Here is a 24,430-nt window from a genome sequence, read left to right as displayed (position 1 = left end):
TACACAGCTTCCAATCTAATGATCAGTACAAATGGATAGAAAAAGATCTTTGGTCACCTATCCAGCCACTGTGCATTTTTTCTTTTACATTATAGAATCTCATGCCCTTTTTTTAATGGCAGCAAAAGGTATTCAGTATTTATATTTTGAACAAGTTCCTTACCAATTTCACCTTTTAGCTCTTCACCCATACGGATAATATTCTCTCCTTTCAAATTGCATTTCAAATGTTTTGGTTCATCAGGTATAGGCCTGAAAAAGTCACACACAATTTCACATTATTACACAATCAAGCATTATCTGATACCTGCACAGGCCAGGGATTCTCAAACCTTTCCTTCAGAAGCCTCACCAGCTTAGCCAAGTACTGTAGACATGTGAGCCTAACCAGCAGACATGTAGAAGTGTAACATTTATACATGTGGTAAAGTCAAAGAGACCTCACTTAATAGTGCAAACCACAAGGTCCCTAGTATGAACAATGGTTCCACATCATTATGAAGAAAGCCCCCGATGCAAGCTGAAGAATATACGTGCGCTCTTACAGACTACCTGGCCCTATGCTGATCTGCACAAGAGAATCTCTTCCAAAACAAAGTCATCTGGGACAGAAGCATCATGGGACAGCAGGACTGCACTTTAGAAACCTCTCAAGAGAAATATCAATTTGGTGCACCTCATCAAAGATGCTCCCCTCACAGTTTGAGAAGCAAAAATACTATCTGTATTCTTGTGTGAGAATAAGCTGTTCATTCTACAGAAACTGCTGTGGTTTGTACCACGGTAAAAGCGGTGGATTTTGACAGCATCAAAATCAGATATGTGAATGGGCTGTAACAGTCTGGAGCATCTTTTCCTAGGATTCAGGGTTTGCTCCCTGATAAGCTTACAGACTGGACATTATCAGGCTGTGAAAAGACACATTCGTCAAGAGAGCTGACTTTTCTTCAGTGGCAAAACTGTCACTGTCAGAACCGTTCTGGGTCTAGTTGGACCAGACATCAGGATCACAGGTCTGTTTTGTCATTTTCAGAAGCAGCAAGCTAAAGATGGTGCAACATGGTCTGTATATATATTTGCTGTCACCTACTGGCCAAGAGAAATAACAGTGCTGTAAGCTTCACACAAAACAAAGGCCTGAAAAGTGCCATTAAAAAGTTGTAGGTACAATAATATATTGCAACTTTCAAAAAATAAAAATAAATTGTCGCATCTGCCAATTTTCACCATCCTTGCCACTTTTCTGAAAGGGGACATGGCAAGGGGCGGGGAAGGGGGGCATGACCAGCTGCTGTGACAAATTTATCTTCATGTACGCCAGTTGTCTGACGTAAATTAAGCTAGAAATCTAAGGCAGCTCTAAACTGTTGTAGACTTCTGGTTTGGCACACAGACTGCAGGAGAATGCACCTAATTTATGATGAGGTGAGGTGTGCGCCTTGTCATAAATTAGGCACATCCTCTGGCAGCGCAGGGGATATCAAGACAGTCATTGAAAGTGCCAGTCTTGAAAAATCTCCCCCAAAATGTTCTGTGTCTAACTGCTTCTAGCCCGCCCGCTGACTATACACATCCAGGGCGTCCACACTTAGCTCTACACGGTCATATAAATAAAATTATAACAAAAAATACCACCACATGCCACACTGGAAGCTTCTAGCCCTGCCCCTGGCAATCATAAACTATATATCCCCCTATATCAAAATGACTATTACGAAAAGAAAAAGTATTTTAGTTGAACTTTATGCCATTAATAAAGAAATGACGTAAATGTGAAAAACCTGTTCAGTTTTACCATTTTTTTTTTAATTTTCGCGGGTTTAAAAATAAAAGCAGAAAAAATGCTAAAGTAAAAACTACAAAAATAAAGAATATAACACTGAAAAAAATTGTTTACATAAAAGCATGGGGGGGAAAAGTATGGCTTTCAAAGACGTGTGTACGCAAAATGGTAAATGTGCCTGGTCTTGAAATGGTTAAACAATAAATTCAAAGAATTTAATATAGTTGGGAGACCATGAAATGATAAGGGTATGTCCACATGGGACAGCTATGGTGTGGATTTGTGTACAGCAAATCAACAGTGCTTTACTGTACCAGCACAGCGGAGATTTAAGAAATCTCATCCACGGACTGCTGAAACAATCTGCAGAGTAAGGCCTCATGCACACGACCGTTGTGTGCATCCGTGTCCGTTGTTCCGTTTTCGGTGATTTTCTGCGGACCCATTTACTTTCAATGGGTCAGTTGAAAACTCAGAAGGTGCACCGTTTGTCATCCGCGTCCGTGATCCGTGTTTACCGTGATACCTGTCCTATTTTTTTGACAGACAATGGTTCACAGACCCATTCAAGTCACGGCCAAGCGGTCCTTAAAAAAAAACGGACACAGATTATGGAACCACGTTTTTCGGACCGTGAAAAAATACTGTTGTGTGCATGAGGCCTAAACTGAAGTGCAGTTCATGTCAACTTATGCTGCAGATCTCCACCACAGCTTTCATACTTCTTTACACATGCAGATTTTGCTGTATATTTTGCTGTGGAATCGTGGCAAAATATGCACTGAAATACAGTCCAGTGTGGCCGTACCCTCAAGTGACCTATATACTGCTCATATATTGTACAAATATTGTAATAATTGTAAAACATACTTTACAGTGAACGCACTCTCCAAAGAAACATTATCATCATGAAAAGTCACTTGGCAGTACTGAACGTTGGTGACGGAAGTAGACACTTCAATATCAGGTAACATTCCTTTCAGCAGTTTCTCCCTGGGAACTTTCGGGGTCCAATTAACCTGTTGACAGAGGAGGTCAGAAGGAAATATTAATTATGAACAGATATCAATGTAAAGATATAGCCAAATGCAGCTGATCCGTGCACCCCAATGGTGCATATTTTGGTACAGAATTCCTTGAGGAAATGCTGCTGATCTGCTGCAGTTTTCACCCTGTGCATTGCAAAGGATGAAATCCATGGCTGCAACATGCTGCATTGATATGATACACACTGCATTTCAAGTGATGTATAGATTTTGTTGGGAAAAAGGATGTGTAATGTGTGAAATGTGCTGTTACTGTAAACGCCATCGATTTTCTGCACAGAACTTTGGTGCTGGAAAAACTACAGTGTTAACACCAGAAGACCATGTCCCAAAGATAAAAATTAAGCACTCAAAATTGAGAAAATGGGAATACCCAGCAAGGCCACTACACAAGAGTATGCAGCGATAACAGTAGTCTTACACTGCCATAAGTGATTGGACAGCATCAGAGTGTGCTAATACCCAGATGTACCTTTAATTCATAAACTTCTCATGGGAGCGCTGCATTGTCTTAAAAAAGCTGATTGGTGGGGTTGCCGGGAGTCGGACCCCTGCCAATCTGATATTTAGACCTATCCTGAGGATAGTTCACCAATATCAGAAACTGGTCAACCCCTTTATGTATTAATCAGTAAAAGTCCAGCTAAACTCAAAGAAAAGTAAGAAATAACAAAAAAAAATTGAATAAGTGAATTAAAACTAAAAAACACCAACCTTGACTTTTTCTGCAAGTTCTGAAGTGATAATGATTTCTCTATCCCCCTCATCAAAAACTTGAAAAATAAGATTTTGCATGATGTCTCCTGCCATCCACTTGATCTCATCCTGGTGTTTAATGTGAATAGCTTTTTGACCCTCCACTTTAAGTATCTGGAGTTTAGCAATATTTCTACTTGGCTGCAGTTTAATACATTTTTCCACATGTTTTACATTCTTGCAACTCTATAACAAAGAGAACAGGACACAAAATTTAAAGTAGCACTTTATCTTTTAAAATTCTAAAATGTAAAACGGCGTACTGTCAAGTGAATGCCTTAGGCCTCGTTCACATCACTGCAGATAACTGAGCGTAACGGAACCTAAAGACCCCATAGACTATAATGGGGTCTGTTCGGTGTCCGCTCAGAACATGATTTTTGAGTGGAGACGAAAGTCCTGCATGCAAGACTTTCGTCTCCAGGTCAAAGTGGAGTAGGAGGTTGAGGATGTGGTGGACGTGGCGGTGTAGGTTTAGGCGGCAGTGGAGGAGGAAGCCAACACTGTTTTTGTTTTTTTCCCCCCTTTATTTATTTTTATATAAATTTGGGAAGACCCCAAAACATTGGGAAATAGAAAAGAGACTGCAAAGAGAAAGTGCTCTGGAGTATAACAATTGCTGGATGCGGCCGGTATACTTGTCTATTCTGCACAAGGTATGGGCAAGTTCTGTGGAATCCATGCCTGGTTAATTTTAATGAATGTGAGCTTGTCTACGTTGGCTGTGGACAGGCGGCTGCGCTCGTCTGTGATTACCCCTCCTGCCATGCTAAACACACATTCAGACAATACACTGACTGCAGGGCAGGCCAGCACCTCCATGGCATAAAGGGCAAGCTCAGGCCATGTGCCCAATTTGGAGATCCAGAAGTTGAAGGGGCAGACCCATCAGTCAGTACGTGTAGGCGTGTGCACACATACTGCTCCACCATGTTGCTGAAATGCTGCCTCCTGTTAATAGTAGTTCCGTATCAGCTGGTGGTGCTGGTTGTTGTGGCGTGCTGACAAAGCTTTTCCACATTTCGGCCATGCTAACCCTCCCTTCCGAGGTGCCGGCAGTGCCCCAGCTGCATTGGCGACTTCTTCCTCCTCCTCCGACTTGTGCTTATACTGAGCCCCAGATGTCAGGTGTGAATGCCATCAGCTACGCGTGTACCAGCGTGCGTTTGTACTCGCGCATCTACCTATTACGCTCCAGTGACGGAATTAAGGACAGCATGTAGTCCTTGTAGCTGGGATCCAGCAAGGTGGCCACCCAATAATCCGCACTGGTTAGAATATGGGCAAAACGGCAGTCGCTGCGCAGACACTGCAGCATGTAGTCGTTCATGTGTGCCAGGCTGCCAAGAGGCAACGACAACCTGTCCTCTGTGAGAGGTGTATCGTCTGTGTCCTCTGTATCCCACCAGCCACGCTTCATTGATGTCCATAAGCTGCTTTAGGTGCCACACTGCTGTGAACACGGTTCCTTCTCCTCATCATCCTACTCTTCCTTGTCCTGGCTGGACAGTTGTGTACCTGGCCTCTGTTGGTGTAGGAACCCACCCTCTGAGCCACTTGTGAATGACTTGCCTGATAACCATGGAAATGATCCCTCTTCCTCCTCCTCTTCCTCCTGTGCCACATCCTCTTCCATCATCACCGAAGTGCTTTTTCAAGGAGATAGAGAAGTGGGATAGTAACGCTGAGAACTGCGTCATCGGCACTTGCCATGTTGGCGGAGTACTCGAAACAGCGCAACACGGCACATGTCCCGCATGGAGGCCCACTCGTTGGTGGTGAAGCGGTGCTGTTCCGCAGAGCGACTCACCCGTGCGTGCTGCAGCTGAAACTCCACTATTATTCTGCAGCGCAGACAGGCGAGCAGCAGCAGGGTGAGAACGTCAAAAGCACGCACAGATGGCCCTCACTTTCTGTAGCACCTCTGACATATCAGGGTAATTTTTCAGGAATCTCTGCACCACCAAATTCAGCACATGCGCCAGGCAAGAGATGTGCATCAGTGCAGAGCTGCTACGAGATTTTCAGCCGAACCCGAACATCCACAGGTCCGTTCATCCTTATTCGTAATGTATTATGATTCTCCATATTGCCTCTTTGCAGGCTTGATTCATTTTTCCATCACATTATACACTGCTTGTATCCAGGGGTTACGGCCACCGCAGCAGCGCAGATACGAGGTGGCTGGGATAGGAGCTTCAGTGCATGTGCACTCCCAAAGTCTTGGCCTCCACAGAGCTTTTTCTTTTCCTATAGTATGCAAATATGGCCACCGCTGCTGGACTGCTGGGTGGCCGTACACCCTGTAAACAAGCACTGTATAATGCGACTGAAAAATGAATCAAGCCAGCATGGAGGAAATATGGCCAATCACAATACATTAGTAAGTGCCTTGTATTAACTTTATCTACATGATAAATGCCATTTGCTGACTTGAGACAAATCCCTTTAACAGAAAAGCCATCCCATAAATGTATGGAGGAGAAATAAAACAGACACAGCATGTGTAAGCTGTAACTTATATTCTGTTAAAATGACTCAGACGAAACTCCAATCTCTGTAATTTATGTAGTTTTACAACAGCTGGAGGGCCGTAGGTTGAGCATGCCTGCTGTAGGGTAAAGGACCTGTGATGACGTCATCACCATGTGACCACTAACATATGGATGTTACCGGTTACATGGTGATGACGTCATCACAGGTCCTTTATTCGACAGCATCCAGCACCGCGAGGAATGAAATTGCGCAATTTTTTGTCTCAATAGTAAATCTGTCTAGAGATTAATTTACATAAGAAAACACGCCCACTTTCAGAAAACTGGCGAGCATAGTGCAGAGCAGAAAAAAGTCGCTAATTTTTGCGCAGTTTTAGTGATTGCGCAAAAATTTGCGACTTTTTCACTCCATTATTCTGACTTGAGCTAATGATAAATCTGGCCCATAGAGTGTACCGCACTGTCCTTGTGCATGTTCTCTAGCAACTGATGTGAAGAAAAGCGGGTAATTGGGTAATCCTGGTATGAAACCGAACCCGAAGTCAAAGTATTGAGACTTCCATACCCGGTGTGAACTACTGCTGACACCATGTGAAAGAGCCCTGCTGCCCACAGGCATAAAAAACTGCAATACAGGAATATTTCTATATATTAGTTAAGTGATCAAAAGATCTTATGTCCACGTCTCTTAGTAGGGCTAAAATAAATGGAAAAAATTTTTTTATAAGCAGCACATCACAGGGACAAGTCTGACTCCTATTACATGGCACAAAAATATTGTGCTGTTTGGCTAACATGAATAATCAAATATAGAAAACTGATATAGTTATAAGTTTGCTGAATTTATGAGGGAAATATTCCCTCTGCCCTATGTGTGTCAGCCTGTGAGAAGGGCGGGGGAGCTATGAGTTTGCAGAATTATTTGATTGCTCCCTATTAACCACATAACAGTATTCTTTTGTGTCTTTGGGCTAATGGGACAGCAGACCTGTCCTTAAAATTTGTGGTCAATAAACAGGGCAGCACATTCAAGCGATGTATCTGCTTTAAAACATATTATGTCACAACATGTGGATCTAAGAAGCAGGAGCATTAATTACTAGGATTACTGTATAATCTGAATATACTTACAGGTATTTCAATTTTTGCTTTTAATTCCTGTGTTTTCTTTATATTTTGAATTTTAATAGGGGGCCCAGTTAGAATACCACTGCCGGTAGTGCTGCAATCCAACCGATAGACAGGAAGGTTCGGAGCCCCAATAAACTGTGATCAAAAGATAAGAGATACAATTAAAAACAAATAACTTAAAGGGGTAATTCTGGTTACATCAAATCATCCCTTATCCACAGGATAGGGACTAACTATTAAATTGTGGGGATCTGACCAAACATCTAAGCACTTGCACTCAGCTGTATCCTGCAGTCCTATAGAGATGAATGCATGCTCAACCTACCAATTCATTCATTTCTGAGGTCATCCGTTCTCAGGATTAGTGGGGGGGCCCAGCAGTCAGACCCCCACAGGATAAAGAATAACTTGATGTAACCGGGATACTCATTTAAGCAAACCAATGCATGCAACCAAGCCTGTGAAATGCCTACATGGGCAATACTTCTTATGGAACATAGACAACTAGAAACTGGTGAAGACTGATCATTTATTGGAGCATATGCTGCTTCTCTAAAATACAGTATATGGAATATACACATTTTACAAAAACTGGAGGAAAATATCTTACACTAGCTTCACTTCTGTGTACAGAAATCCAGCAGGCTGTTCCGGAACAGTCTGCCGCACCTCACCACCGTATACGGCATAGCCGGATCCCATTGACTATAATTCAGGGGTCAGCAACCTTTGGCACTCCAGCTGTTGTGAAACTACAGTTCCCAGCATGCTCCATTCACTTCTTTGGGAGCTCTGAGAAGAGCAGAGCAAGTATGCATGCTGGGAGTGGTAGTTTTGCAACAGCTGTAGTGCAGGAGGTTGCCTTCCCCTACCATAATGGGATCCAACGGGGATCTGGCATCTATGCAGGCTTTAGGCTGCATGATAAGCCATCTGTCACCAGGAAACTCACTGTTAAACCAAGTACAGTCAAGGGCAAAAGTTTTGAGAATTTACAAACATTTTGGTTTTCACAAAGTTTACTGCTTCAGCGTTTTTTTTTTTGTTAGATGTTCCTATGGTATACTGAGCATAAAACCTATCCATTTTAGAAGATTATTTTTTTTTACTTTTATTGACATACATCAAATGTATGCAGACTCAATATTTCCAGTGTTGATCCTTATTATTTAAGGCTTCTGTAATTCACCCTAGCCTGCTGGATATCAACTTATGATGGCAACCCATTCTTGACTAAACAGTGCTTGGAGATTCTCATAATTTCAGCATTTTAGTTTGTGCACCAGCTTTTTGAGGATTGACCAGAGGTTCTTATGGGATTGAGATCTGGAGAATTTCCAAGCCATAGACCTCAAATTTTGAGGTAAGGGTTCATGCACATTAATGTATTCTTTGTCCGTTCCGTTTCTTTTTGCGGCCTGTATGCAGAACTATTAATTTCAATGGGGCTGCAAAAAATGTAAAAGAACTCTGTGTGCATTCCGTGTCTGCATTTTAGTTCCGCAAAAAAAATAGCACATGTACTATTTTTGTCCGTTTTGCAGAAAAGGACAGGCATTGTTACAGTGGATTTGCCCCAAAAAAAAAAAATCACGGATGTCATCCGTTTTGATGGCGGATCTGTGTTTTGAGCGCCGCAAAATACATACGGTCGTGTGCATGAGCCTTAGCCATTTCACACAAACAAGTAATTAATCAACATTTAACCTACGCCTGTTTAGATTAGCATCATTTTGTTAACGTCCTTTTACTTTTTAGAATGTGAGAAGGTTTATGAGTTTAGCAACTATCTCAAAAATTTTCAAGGAAATTTCCAATACCTATTTTTCTTTACACATTAATTCAGCCGTTAATTGGCTTGGAGGGGCCTATACAATGGAACCCCCTTTAAAAGCTGCACCCATCAAATTATTCAAAAATATATTTACCAAACTAGTTAACCCTTTAGGTATTTCACAGGAATCAAACCAATGTGGAGATGAAATTTAAAAACTTTCAACTCATTTTTTATTTGAATCCATTTCTTCTTTAACACAGCAGGTTAACAACAAATAAGGCTCCTTTCACACCTGCGTTCAGGTGTCCGCTCGTGAGCTCCGTTTGAAGGGGCTCACGAGCGGCCCTGAACGCAGCCGTCTGGCCCTAATGCATTCTCAGTGGAGGCGGATTAACTGAGAATGCATCCGCCTGCCAGCGCTCAGCCTCCGCTCCGGTGTCCGCCTGGCCGTGTGGAGGCGAGCGGATCCGTTCCGACTTACAATGTAAGTCAATGGGGACGGATCCGCTTGAAGATGACACCATATGGCTCAATCTTCAAGCAAATCCGTCCCCCATTGACTTTCAATGTAAAGTCTGAACGGATCCGCTCAGGCTACTTTCACACTTAGAACATTTTTCTAAGTTCTAATGCAGACGGATCCGTTCTGAACGGAGCCACCATCTGCATTAATATGAGCGGATCCGTTCAGAACGGATCCGATCGAACGCTAGTGTGAAAGTAGCCTAAAACTCTAAATTTAAGACGCTGATTCTGGAGTGGTGGTATATTGATTGCACACAATCAATATATTATTTTTACACTGTTTTTGTGTGTACCAACGTCAGATGTCGAGAAGGGGTTAAGACATTTTAGGCTCTGTTCACAACATGCTTTTGGTTTACAGTTGGTGTATATGCCAAAAAAGTCTCCAGAAATTAGCCACTTTATACAAGTTAGGGAATTTAATGTGCAGTACATATTTTGTTGAAAAACACAAAAAGCATAGTAAGTACACCTGAAAAAAAGGTTATGCTGCCCATACCACAAAATGTTAATGCTCCCGTTTCAGTTATGCAGGAGAGATCTGTTTTGCAGGCCATAGACTTCTATTATGACGAAAGGAATAACGGTATGCCTCTAAAGGCATTCCGTCACAGAATTATGGTCCGTGGTAACGGAATCCATAACCAATTCACCTTTCACCGTTAAACGAAGCTTGAAAGAATTTCAAAATATGAAATTCGGTCATCTCTAACACTTACCTTACAATGAACAATCAGCTTAGGCTGAGTTACAGTATTGCCTACTTCGTCCAAGATTTCAATTTGAAATGGAAAAGGTGAACCATTTTCAATAATAAGATCATTGTTATCTGGGAACACTTTAAGTCGTTTGGGTGGCCCTACAAAAGAGAACTTGCCATTATCTCCTGCATTTAAATGGAATTCATGCAGTAGTATGTTTTTATACACTTTTTAGGCATAAATGGTACAAATTACAAAAGTATACCAGATCTCGGCTACATAGCCAGCACAAAGATGAGACAAATGTATTCAGAGGTGCCTGTTTGCCACATCTTACATTTTACTGTAGTTAAAAATTTTGCCATTTAGATAATAGAATCTTTCTATTATGAGTCTGCTGTAGTCAGGCAGAAATTTGCAGCATTATAAGTCGATATGATGTTGTGAGTTCGGTCAAAGGAGCAGCGTTTGTTCTGGGAAATGCAACTAACACTTGGGTGAAACTGGCCTAAGGGTGACTTGATCACAGATTAAGGCTACATTAACACGAGCGTATGTGTTTTGCAGTCCGCAAAAAAAAACTGATGATGTTCCGTATGGCATCCGTTTTTTTGCAGATCCATTGTAACAATGGCTATCCTTGTCAGCAAAATGGACAAGAATAGGACATGTTCTATCTTTTTTGCGGGGCTATGGAATAAAAATACGGATGAGGATAGCACTCTGTGTGCTGTATGCATTCTTTGCAGACCCATAGAAATGAATGGGTCTGCATCCTGTCCGCAAAAAAAAAAAACAGAACAGACACAGAAACAAAATATGTTTGTGTGAATGTAGCCTTAAGTCGCAAAAATTGGAAACAATAGAGCAGCATGTTGCATGGTATTTTCCAGTAAAATGTGGGCCGCCATTATGGAAACCTGATAAAACCCATTACAGTCAAAGGGGTCTGTCAGGCACAGTCAGTGTCGGTCACCTGACTGATCCAGTGCTGCCATTATTATCATTACTCTGTTTCTATAACAATATATAACAAATCCACCAGAGACTACTGTGATCTGCTGTCCACTCAAATGCTATAAACGTCTGTGATTAGAGTGAATAAGGAGGTCCTTATGAGCTTCTATTTCCAGAAATGTTCAGACACATTAAAAGTGATTGAAGTAAGAAAAATTTTAAGTGGCTCCTAAAGTGCGTGACAATTTTTTTTTACATTTTATATAAGGAAACAATGTATGGTAAAAATTCTGAGACATACGCACCGGGTAATAACTTGATCTTCGTAGTCTGACAGGCTTCTTTTAAACCAGGCAAAGTAACATTTAATGTAAAATTCTGTTGAGACAAATGCATGGGAGAAAGTAATCTAAAATGTGAGAAATCTGACCTTCAGATGCTTTTATGCATACAAAATGTGATACGATGTAACATAAAAAAATAATAATAATTAAAAAAATAAACAATAAAAAAAAACATAGGCGTATGATCACATTCAAATTAAAAATACAATAAGTATGACAGCACAGCCACAATCATTTCAGGAAATTAATGAACAGGTATTGTTACCTTGCCTTGGCAGCTCTTCACTTGTCCTCTAACAATCACTCCCTTAATAAATTCTGATGCTGTGCTTAACTCTTCATATTCAATCGTTAGACCACTAGATTCAACAAAAGAAAACAATTGTCCTACTTAAAGGAAATATATATTTTTTTTATTAAATATGTTTTATTAATTTATAATGCAAAAATTCATATCCATATTACAATTATAATATTATAAAATCCTACAGTCCGTAAATTTGTGATTTGCAACATGATTAAGAATAATTTCATACAAGTATCCATGCTTATGGAGACAACAAGAATACAAATGGAGATCTCACTTGCTGGGGGAAAAGCGGGATACGTCCGTCATCCACAGCCTAATAAGGCAAAACAAACACACAAAACATCCCACTTGACATATTGTTGTCTATACAGGGGAAAAAGGTCAGGGGCCCGCAGCCCGGGCGGCCACCAGGGAGCGAGCGCGCGCCCCGCGCTCTCTCCCCCGATCATGGGTAAGAAATTGACAGGATTGACAGCCATATAACCATTCATCCGATGCTCACATTAACCGTACGTAGTGGGCCTACTGCAATCTTTGATCGCAAGCATTTCATAAAACAAGTTTGGGGGTCCAGCAGTCTTCTATCGCAGTGGAAAAAGAACCTCTTACATCTTTTGCTGCCTCATCCCCATGTAGTTAAATTAGGAATTTAATGCCCGACTTAACCGTACCTCACATATATCCACATTAGTGTCTCACATATAAAGGGACTCAACTCGAGTATCACTCGGTGATCACCGGCATTTAGGGAAGATGTAAACATGAGCACTACCTAAAACCGGCTCTGTCCCGCTGAGAAAACACCTCTTGGTACCCATACAACGTGTGTCATATCACTGCCTGAAGTCGAGCCACATGTCTGACAGAGAGAGCCGCGTCCTAGGGCACACCCAGTCACCGGGCTGCCCAATATCCCGGGCCCCGGGTCCCCACCCATAACCGGCACGGTACTATGGTTCAATTAAAAATTTTAGCCATTGTTTAATGCCGGAAGGTCCCGCCATCCCCCAGCATTCCTAGAGATACTCCAGTACCCAAATGCAGCTTCACCTCCTTTACTATTTATGATTCATATAGAAAGGGCCGGACTAATAGGATCATCCCCAGCCCACCCCGCCAAGCCCCCCCCCCCCCCCACCTTGCAGGAAAAAAAATTAAAAATAAAAAAATAAAAAAATAACCCAGATTAATTATTTAGGCTTGTCCCAGTCTGCCCACAATTTGCCCCACTTTAGATAGGATCCTCTTTGTTTATACAAAATCCTCTCATAACTTTTCACTTTCTCAACCAAGCTTAACCAGTGGTTGCAGTCTGGAGCAGAAGAGCAAAACCATAATCTGGAAATGAGAAGCCTGGCCAAAAACATTACCTTGATCAATAGTTGGCGTTTTATAGGCTGGTAATTAACCTCTGATAAATCTCCCAGGACCCATATCCTGGGGGACAGAGGGACAACAATATTGAGTTTACGAGCCAAATTAATTTGGACCGATCTCCAATAGCTGCTCACCATTGGGAAGTCCCAAAACAAATGTAAATGATCTGCCTCGGAATCGCCACAGCGTGGGCAGTCAGAGGAGGCTCTAAGTCCTCTCCTATATAACCACATAGGTGTCACATATATTTTGTGCAAAATATTAAATTGTACAACAGTGTGATTAAAGTTGTGTGAAACGAATTTTAAACTTTCCCCTATATTCTCCCAATCTGGGGGACCCATCTCTAGAAGTACAGAAGACCAGGATCTTTGTCCTGGAGAAAGAACACCCAAAAAAAATTCTTTCATTAAGTGTCTATAACAATGTGATATTTTAATTCTCGTGACAGCTTTTTTACAGAGTAAATCATGTAAGAATTGCGGAGTATCTATAGTAAAAAGGTGACTATTCAAAGTACTAGAAAGTGCTGACCTCAATTGAAAGTATGCATACCAAGCCACCTCACCCAGGTTTGTTCTTTGCCTTAGCTCTGTCAGGGACAGGATTTGTCCGCCGCTGACCACCTGATATAAGTACTGAACATTCTTAGTCCTCCAATACTGGCAACAACCCAAATCCCTTAACTCCAAGAGCTTTGAGTTATGCCACAGTGGAGTACAAATAAGTGATGCCTTGACTCCACACCAGCTCCTTATAACTAACCACGTCTTTATAGCCATTCTGCAAAAAAGTGTATACCCAGTCTGTGGGTTTGATAAATAATCGGACTCCAGTACGGTAAAAAAAATCTGAAAAACCTGAGTCTTTCACCACTCTGTTGCAGAAATGGCTACTTTCCCAATCATTAAAAAAACAAAGTTGAGAGGCCACAAAATAGCCCTTAAAATAAGGGAGGTTAAGACCTCCCTGATTATAGGGCATGGAAAAATAGAGTGCCTTCAGTCTCACGCGCTTCCTCCCCCATAGTAGATCATTAAGCATCCGCTCTATCAATCTAAAATACTTGTCCGTGATCCATACAGGCGAGTTGCGCAGGACATAAAGAACCTGGGGCAGCACTACCATTTTTATTAGAGAGATTCTATCCGCTCTTGCGGGCAGGATTTTTTGCCATATCTTAATTTTGGCCCTCAGCTTTTTCAGAAGGGGAATCAAATTGAGTTGTAAGTATTCCTGAGGTTTGGCAGAGACTGAAATCCCCAGGTATTTTATTGAATCGGAAATTGTTAGCTGGTTGTCCCAGTCGCCTCGCAGCTCATCTATAGGGAGGAGAACAGTCTTCTCCCAATTAATCTGCAAACCAGACGGAGCAGAAAAAGAACCCACCAAATCCATTATTCGAGGAAGAGTGGTTTCTGTTTGATGGACAAAAACCAAGATGTCGTCTGCATAGAGGGATACACGATCATGCTTCCCCATTACACGAAGCCGGACACCTGCAAGTCTTGCCTAATACTAACTGCTAAGGGTTCAATATAAATGTTAAACAAGAGGGGGGAAAGAGGACATCCTTGACGGGTGCCTCTTCCTAGGGAAAAACTCTCAGTGATCGTATCATTAATCCTAATCCTGGCAGCTGGAGAGCCATATAGTAACTGCACCATCGACATAAATCTCGGACCAAATCCCATTTTTTTCATCACCTCCCAGAGAAAAATCCACTCCACCCTGTCGAAGGCTTTAGTAGCATCCAACGACAGGATGGAGCGGGAGCCGCACCCCGGAGACTGAATATTCATAAATAACCTATGCAAATTATGATGGGTGCCTCTCTTTGGCATAAAGCCGTTTTGATCTGGGTGGATAATGGTGGACATAACCCGTGAAAGCCTCCTAGCCAAAACTTTTGATAGTAGCTTAGCGTCAGTATTTAGTAAAGAAATTGGTCTATAGGAACTCATTTCTATAGGGTCTTTATCCTTTTTGGGAATTAGAACAATAAGAGCTTCCATCATAGAGCAAGGTAGACCCCCTCCCTGTATTGCTTGGGAAAAAAACCTCTAGTAGCTGGGGAAGAATCACATCGCTGTATTTACGGTAAACCTCGTATGGGAGGCCATCCATCCCTGGCGACGAGTTCCCCGAGATAGACCCCAAGGCCTCCTGGAGCGCCGAAAGAGACAACTCCTCTTCCAGATACTCTATTTGGGCTTCACTTAAAGTAGAAAGTGGAATCCTCTCCAAGAACTGCGTCGCCAGATCGGATGACAAGCCAAGAGAGGAGCTATATACACGAGAGAAATATTTTAAAAAAGCATCCCTAATTCCTTCTGGGTCTGTTATAATTTCCCCCACTGTGTTACGAATCGAGACAATAGATTGATTTTTCTTATCTTGTTGTGTAATTATCCTGGCTAAAAGCTTACCAGGGCGTCCGGACTCCGAAAAATATTTTAAGCCCTTAAAGAATACTCTATGGTTTGCTTTCTCTATTATATATTTCTCCAAAGAACGACTGGCCTTCTGCATCTCTTCCCTGTTATGCTCGGAAGGTTGGCTGGTAAATCGTTCAGTTGTGTCTGCAGCAGCCTTGACCAGTTCCTCCTCTTTTTTCTTAAATGTTCTCTTTGCTGCAGCAATCTCACTTATAAACACCCCCCTCAGATATGCTTTCAGGGCGTCCCATACTATATTGATGTCAGCAGAGGGGAAGTTCACCTCCCAAAAGGAGGATATCAATAGTTTAATAGACTGAGGGTTATCCATAATAGTAAGCCAGTATGGATTCAGCTTAAATCCTAGCCCCCTGTTATCCTTATTCTCCCCAATGCAAACCTCAACCAGTACGGGCGAGTGGTCCGAGACTGTTCTTACCCCATATCGTATCTTCCGGATATTACGCAAGTTGCTCTCATTAGTAAATGCTAAATCAATCCTAGACATTGCTCTACCACCCCGGCTAACACAAGAGTATACTCTCTTTCCTCCGCCAAGATGTTCCCATATATCCACCACTCCAACCTCCGAGCAAAACTGTGGCAACGGTGAATTACATAAATTCCTCCCTCGATCTACGTCTAATGTGAATCTGTCTCTGTTGGGGTCCATAACCGCATTGAAGTCCCCCATCAGGACTAACCGGCATTCTGGCCTCCTTTCAGAGAAAAGCATCAACTGAGTCAGTGGGTACATTGAAAAAGGCGGAGGTATATAGAAAAAGGCAAGAATATAACTATGCCCATGCAGCTTACCATGCAGAAAGATGAATCTGCCCTGATCATCTATGTAGGATTCTATAAGGATAAAATCCACAGAATTATGAATCAGAACTGAAACGCCCCTAGAGGAACTGCTAAAGGTGGAATGGTAAGATTGAGAATACCATCCCGTTGTCAAGCGGGACACAGTTTCTTTAGTGAGATGAGTTTCTACTAAGCAAATAATTGCTGGAAGGTATCTTTTTAATGCATCCATAATAGCTTGCCTTTTGACCCTTTCCCCGAGCCCTCTAACATTCCAAGTTACAATTCTAGTGGCCATCCTTCACTACTACGGAAACAGACACGGGACAAACAAAAGGAAAAAGAAAAAAAAACACCCCTACCTGCAAGGTGGGTTCCCTTTCCCCCCTCCCCTTTCCCCCCCATCCCCCCCTCTCTATTGATCCGCCCAATCAGCGAACCTCTAACCTCAAGCCAATCTCCCCCCCCCCGCTCCATCCCCCCTCCAACATTTCAATCATAATAATGCACGATTTCAAATATCCCTTTGCTCCATCCAATCCAGCGCTTGCTGTGGTGTTTCAAAAAAAAAAGAGAAGTCCCATTATGGATCACTCTTAGTTTCGCTGGATACTGTAGGGAATATTTAATCCCCTTTGATGCCAGACGTTTCTTTATCTCTATGAAATTTCTTCTTTTTTCCTGAGTCTGCCGAGCAAAATCAGGAAAAAAGAGCAACCTAGTGCCCTGGTACTCAACAGGAGTACATTCTCTTGCTCTTTTCAGTATCATATCTCTATCCATGGATGATAATAATTTCATTAAGATTGCTCGCGGTGGCCTCCCTGGAATAGGTTTCCCTCCTGGGATACGATGGACTCTTTCTATCTGAAACATGGAAGAAAAATAGTCACTGCCTAGGTTATGCAAGACCACATCTTTAAGTTGTTCCTCTAAGTGTCGGCCTTCCACTCCCTCTGGGAAACCAATTATGCGGACGTTGTTTCGCCTTGACCTATTTTCAAAGTCCTCTAGCTTATTATGTAGTGCTTGGTTTTCTGAAGCAAGAGACAAAGTTTTGGATTTTAACATGTTAATATCGGTTTGCAAAGAGTCCACTATTTTTTCCACATTAAGGACTCGCTCGCGGATCTTTACCAGGTTCTCTCTTATTACAGAAATGTCGCTCTGTACAGACCCTAATTGGATAGACATCTCTTGCACTAAAGTGCCATTGTGCTCTACGGCCGAGAGAATTTTATCCAGAACGAAAGGGTCATGTTCAGTTCGCATCTGAGCAGATAGGTCCTCCCCCCCTGCTTCCTGATCTACCTCCACTAAACCGTCCTCAGAAAATTCGTCGGTTTGGGGAGTTTTTGCGGATTTATTCAGATTAGCAGAGGACTTTGTTTTGGCTAAGTTCTTTTCATTTAGGAAGGGCGACTTCAAGAACTTATCAATTTTATTCTCTGGGGTCTTGGAGCCCAGCTTTGTTACAGTGGAGTCAATCGACCGTCGTTTTGGGGCCATTCTTTTTTCCTTCTTTTTCTTTTTTTTTTTTTTCCTTCCCGTCTCTCCTTTTTACCTCTTTTTACTCTCTTTTTTTTCTTTTTTTCTTTGCTTTAATTTGCACTCTTCTTTATATCCCCTTTACTTCTTTCCCCTCTGCTCCTATTCCTCCCTTTTTACTTCTCTTTATTGGCCCTTTCCTTTCTACTCTTATCCCTCTATTCACCCCTTTATCCCTCCCTCTCCACCACCGCACAGGGAGGGGGAACACCAAATTCCGGCTCTGTGCAGCCGGAAAACTTAATCAAGTAACAATAAAGCCACGATAGTTAGTTTCTCACGTGGCCCGACGAGGGAGGCGAGGATCCTCAGGATGACAAAAGATCCAGATGACAAGTGGCCACTTCAGGAAGGAGGAAACTGCAGGCAAACGGTTTTCAGATGAAGAAAAGTGAAAAAATCCCACCTATCACCAGCAGAGGGAGCTAGCAGCAAGCGAACCAGGAGGCTGGTGAACAGCTGAGCAGAGCGCGCCGATCCGGACACACGCCACACCGCAGAGGAGAGAAGGCAGCAGAAAAGGGAGACGGAAGATCCGGACGGGGGAAGACCCAGGAGCACGGAACACAGAAGAGCAGACCAGCGGCAGGGACCGGAGCCAGGGGCCAGAAGGGAGCGACGGGAGCCAGCAACCAGCAGCCAGATCGGTAAATAAATCGCAGGACCCCCGGCACTCCAGGACAACTAACGGCACTGGAACATGGCAGCACGCTGGGGCGGTCGGCGCTCAATCAGCGCTCTGGATCGGACGGAGCCGGGAGCATGGAGGGGAGGAGGCCAGCAGGAGAGAGTGAAACGTGACGTGTTCACGTCATCACGCTTCCCCTAAAGGAAATATTTAAAAGGTTAACTTTAATCCCTTAAGTTCCGGGCCCATTTTTGGTTTTGCATTTCTTTTTTCTTCCCCACATTCCAATAGCCATAACTTTTTTTATACTTTTCAGTTCATATAACCATATGAGGGCTTATTTTTTGCGGGATAAATTTAATTTTTTAAGGGCACCATTGGAAAATGGGAAAAAAATCTTTGTGTGGATAAATAAAAAAAATAAAAAAAAAAACATAAGGGCAGTCTCTAAAAATATGACTTTTTTTTTTCTGGGGCGCAATAAAAATACACATCTAAAAATCAAAATTTTCTTTGCATCACCATTTTCTGACAGCCATAACTTTTTTTATGGGAGGGAGGAAAGGTGACAAAAAATGGCGAATTGTGTGTTTTAAATTTTTTTTCCTGTTACGGTGTTTTCTGCACAGGAATTTTTGTTATATATTTGAATAGCTCAGACATTTTTGGATGCGACGATACCGGATTTTTACATTTTTTTATTGTTAATATAATTTTATATGTAAAATAGGGAAATTGGGGTGATTTAAACTTCTAATATGTTTTATATATTTTTTTACTTTTTTAAACTTTTTATTTATTAACCATTAGCTCCCTTAATGGGCTAGAACCTGTGATCTTTTGATCCCCCCATCCTATTCACTCTAATAGAGCTCTATTAGGGTGAATTGGATTTTTACATGCTCCCTGTTGCTCTGTGATTTGTGCACACAGCAGCAGGGAGATTACCATGGCAGCCAGGGCTTCACAAGCTACCATGGTAATCGATTGGAGCCTCGTGATTTTACTGCAGGGGCTCCGATCGGAAGGATGAGGGAACCGCATCCCTCTGCCTTATCTCACAGGTAAATTACAAGGTTCTGCGGGATCGCCCAATTGCGGCCAGGTGCTTGCTGTATAATACAACCGCCACCCACCACCACGTATGGAACGGGCTCACTGCAGTAGCCCACTCCATAAATTACCTCAACCACCGTAACGGTATGTCATGGTGGTTGAAGGGGTTAATGCATAAAATACAGACATTTCCAAAACAGGCCAAATAGTAAAAACAAGACAAAGTTTGTGTTATAAGGAGTGATTGTATAATGCAACTAAGGCTACATTCACATGACCGTATCCACTTTGTGGTCCACAAATCGCAGATCCACAAAATATGGATGCTGTTCGCATGGATCCCACACTTTTTGCTGGATTCATAGCAAAATTGGCTATTCTTGTCTGCAAAACAAACAAGAATAGGAAATGTTGCAGAGCCGCAAGGATACAAGCAACACTAAATTGACCTTGGTGAAATTGTGGTTTTTTAATTTATTTTTTATTTCACCCCACAAAGTTTGTTTTACTGCTTTCCAATACAAGAAGATATGGTAAATTAAACTGTGTCATTAAAAAATACAACTTGTATTGCAAAAAATAAGTCATCAAATGGCTATGTGAATGAAACATGTAAAAGGATATGGGTTTTGGAAGGTACAAAGGAAAAAACAAAAACACAAAACCAAACATTAGCCTGGTCCTTAAGAGGTTAAAAGCCACACCACATACATATACACTGTGTACATAAGATTTGGTAAAGGTCATTCACTTTGCTTGTACTGTATGACTCTGCAGATTTTCTGCATGAAAAACCACCCAGAAAAACTGCACGTAATCCGCATCATGTGTAGTTACCCTTAAGCCTCACGCACACGACCGTATGTATTTTGCAGTCCGCAAATGATGTCCTTGTGCATTCCGTATTTTGAGGAACGGAACAGCTGGCCCCTAATAGAACTGTCCGTAATGCGGACTATAATAGGGAATGTTCTATTTTTTAGCGGAACGGAAATAAAGTAACTATCGTTTTTTAGCGGACCCATTGAAATGAATGGTTCCGTATACGGTCTGCAAGACAAACGGAACGGACGAGGAAAGAAAATACGTTTGTGTGCATGAGCCCTTAATCTGTGAGGATATGGGTGCAGAAACATATTGACCATAGTCAAGATAAAGTCAAGTGATGGTTATCAATAGTTATGGACAATGGCTGCCATCAGTATTTTTTTACCCAGCAGCTGTGGAGTCTAAGCAAGAAATAGGTGAACAAATTAAATGAGTACTCAAGCCTAAAACATTTACCATCTGGATAGGTAATTAACGTTAGGCAGGTGGGCTCTAAATAATAGAACCTTCACTGCCCTAACATTTATCACCTATCTAGTGGAGAAATTCTTTTTTACACTATATATTTCAGGTACAGCTTTGCCGAGATAAAATACATTTTTATATTTATGTACATTATCTATTTGGAGCACCAAGGGGCTGGCCATAGTGCTAGAAGCACAGGAGCAATATGCCTGGTTTATAAGGGTTGATCATGCTGAGAGATGCTTGTTAAGGATATTTTGATCTATATATTAACAATGTTTGCATGGGGTTAGGACACAACATAATAAAACGTTCAGATATCTATGTAAATACTGTACCTTCCCTCCAAAACTGGCTTACTGTCCGCCGAAAGCAATGTAGAATGGCCAAACTCATCCTGAACATTTAACGGTATATCGAACGGTATTCCAACTTGAACTTGATCCAGGGGTCCAACCAAAAATTTAAATGGTTTGCCCTCTTAAAAAAAAAAAAGAAAGAAAGAAAATGGTATAATTTGGGCAAAGCAAAACTTTCAAGGTCCATTGCATGTTAAAGGGGTATTCCTGTTGTTAGAAGTTATCTCCTATCCACAGGACAGGGGATAACCATCAGATCCGTGGGGGTCTACCGCTGGGACCCCACCAATCACGAGAATGGGGGCCCTGTACACCCTGCAACCCCCCTGAAATTAATGGAGCGAAATATCGGGCATGCCCACTCCAATTATTTCTATGGGAATTCTGGAGGTAGTCAAGCACTGTACCCCAGAACAACCAAAATACCTCTTTAAGCTATTCCCTATCCTTTGAAAGGGGTTGTGCACCTCGTGAAGCAACAAAATCACTGAAAATAATATCTCACAGACAGTTGCTATAACAGAAATATCACTGAGGGCAACTTCCTAAAACTTAACTTTTAATCAATTTATCATAAAATATATCCAGTAAATCAGGTCCCTAAAGGACCAATATAGCCATAGTACAGCAATTAAATCGGAGAGCTATCACACAAGGACGGCTAGCTATTAGAGAAGACGGGTAGCGCAGATGGAACAGCACTTGATGGTAGGAGTATTCTGTCCACGTGCCTTGGCTAACCTGTCCTTATGCAGCCCTATAACTTATCTGATGCAATATACACAATCACATATCTGATACAATATATAAAGTCCCGACGCGTTTCCCTCTGTAATAAACAAGGTTTGTCAGGGGGCGAATGGTATCAGTCTAATAATGGGATACCAAAGTGTCAAAAAATACAAGAGATAGGTAACAAAAACTAGAGCGCCCCAAACCTGAAGTGGTCTGTGATGGGGTAAAAAGACAGTGGTTGGTCTCTGTTACAAATACACAATATGATACTCAATTAATTCAGAAATAATGCAGTTAACTTATCTGATAACGGTAGACGTGAACATCATCATCTCACAGATAAACATGCATGGTTGGAGGGCTCCAGGGGGCCAAAGATGCAGCTTTGTTGGACATGCTCTGCCTGCTGCTTTTTGAGAAATACGAAATTCAACACTTGCTCAGTTACAAACAAAAAGTATGATGTAAGGGACTTTGTGAACTGCAGGAGCAAGGGGGTTGTGTACCTCTGTCAGTGCACTTGCCCCCTGGACTACGTTGGGAAGACATTCAGGGAATTTCACCGACGCGTCTTAGAACACTTAAATGACATCAAGAAAAATAATAACACTTCGGTAGCTAACCATATCTGGGAATGTTATGGTGGGGATTTGAACTTACTGACATTCTCTGCATTGGAACTGGTGAGACCTTCTCCCAGAAAGGGTGACTGAGATCGTAGAATCCTCCAAAAAGAAGCAGAATGGATATACAGATTCCGATCCGTCGCCCAGGGGACTTAATGAGAGACTCACTTTTTCCTGCTTTATTTGGATCCCCGTGTTGTCCCATACCTATGGTCAGTCTCCTTTCTGCGTTTAGTGCTCCACCTCCCATGTCACATGGAAACAATTATCAACACAGGAAGTGTCATGTGATTATCTAATAAATGACTCGATATCTGTGCGTTTTTCTTTGAAACATCTTGCAATATCTTCCAAAGTAGTAACGGCCATCTGTCATTGGAGCACTCACTATTTTTTCACTGTATTGGATGTTTATGGTTTCTCCCCCCGTGTATGTCGTGAACACAGCATTAATACACAGCAAATACTGTGACACCTCCCCCTGAATAGTGGATCCGCGTCTGTTACAGAGCATATGTGTACTAGTTTTATGCCCTGTGATATGATGTGGTCCATATAGTCAGCCATATTTGGCATGCTGTCCCCTCTCTATGTATTCTGAGGGTTTTGGATTATGAACCTTTTGTTTTATGTTACCACAGTTTGTATAATTAAGAGATATAGGACCCCCCCCCCACACACACACACAATTGGTCTCTTTCTGTGTGGGGATGTGGTGCTGATGGGGTTAATTTTCATATATTCCTCCGCTCACGCCATGTCCTCACTGGTCATTTTGGATCCTGCATTCCACACCTAATATGGGTGGAACACACGGCCATCTTGGATGCGATCACGTGAGCATACCATGTGTTTGCAATATGTCTGTATCTCTAGCGAGATATTGTGGGATCTCATTGTGCAATATGCGATCCAGCACGTCACTTTTTCAATGGACTGTTTAGTCTGCCGCATGTGCAGATGCGCTCCACGTGGATATGGCGTGGAGCAAACCCTTATTACTCTGCTCTTCCAGTGAACTCACTGGGAGTGTAGGGGGCGAGAAGCTGGGGAGGAGCCAGGGGGATGACTTACCCAATAGCTGCACATACCAGGATCACGTGAGCTGGATGGGCAGTTTGTTAGTCTGAATCCACCTATGGGGCGTTAGTCTGCCCAAGATCCTACATTTAAAAGCGAGTACATTTCCTTGATCAAATGGAGCTGCATGTTTGGCCCCCTGGAGCCCTCTAAGCATGCATGCTGGTCTGTAAGAGGATGATGTTCACATCTACCGTTATCAGATAAGTTAACTGCATTATTTCTGAATTAATTGAGTATCATATTGTTTATCTGTAACAGAGACCAACCAGTCTCTTTACCACTGCAGGTTTGGGGCGCTCCAGTTTATGTTACCTATCTCTTGTATTTTTGGACACTTTGGTATCCCATTATTAGACTGATCCCGTCCCCTGACGAACCTTGTTTATTACAGGGGAAAAGCGTTGGGACTTTGTATATTGTATCAGATAAGGGATTGTGTATATTGTATCAGATAAGGGATTGTGTATATTGTATCAGATAAGGGATTGTGTATATTGTATCAGATAAGGGATTGTGTATATTGTATCAGATAAGGGATTGTGTATATTGTATCAGATACATTTCCAGAGCTGCATAAGAGGTTAGCCGCGGCACGTGGACAGAGTACTCCTATCATCAAGGTGTATCTCTGGGCTGAGCAGATTTTTCTAGGGTA

General features: G+C 42.1%; 1 protein-coding gene across 1 annotated transcript in view; it reads right to left on the bottom strand.

Annotated features, from left to right (window-relative positions):
• Positions 1-24,430, bottom strand: part of SMCHD1 (structural maintenance of chromosomes flexible hinge domain containing 1) — a 359,476-nt gene that overhangs the window by 146,123 nt on the left and 188,923 nt on the right. Inside the window, exons 20-27 of the mRNA XM_044293563.1 lie at positions 21,311-21,452; positions 11,781-11,874; positions 11,477-11,549; positions 10,233-10,372; positions 7,212-7,346; positions 3,544-3,771; positions 2,654-2,802; positions 164-252 (exon numbers count right to left, since the gene is read on the bottom strand). Coding sequence (XP_044149498.1) covers positions 164-252; positions 2,654-2,802; positions 3,544-3,771; positions 7,212-7,346; positions 10,233-10,372; positions 11,477-11,549; positions 11,781-11,874; positions 21,311-21,452 — 1,050 coding nt within the window. The remainder of the gene's footprint in view (positions 1-163; positions 253-2,653; positions 2,803-3,543; positions 3,772-7,211; positions 7,347-10,232; positions 10,373-11,476; positions 11,550-11,780; positions 11,875-21,310; positions 21,453-24,430) is intronic.

This window comes from Bufo gargarizans, chromosome 5, assembly GCF_014858855.1.
Source record: "Bufo gargarizans isolate SCDJY-AF-19 chromosome 5, ASM1485885v1, whole genome shotgun sequence".
In the NCBI taxonomy this organism is placed as follows: domain Eukaryota; kingdom Metazoa; phylum Chordata; class Amphibia; order Anura; family Bufonidae; genus Bufo; species Bufo gargarizans.
Note: the sequence above shows the minus strand (reverse complement) of the source record. Positions and strands in the feature narration are given on the sequence as shown.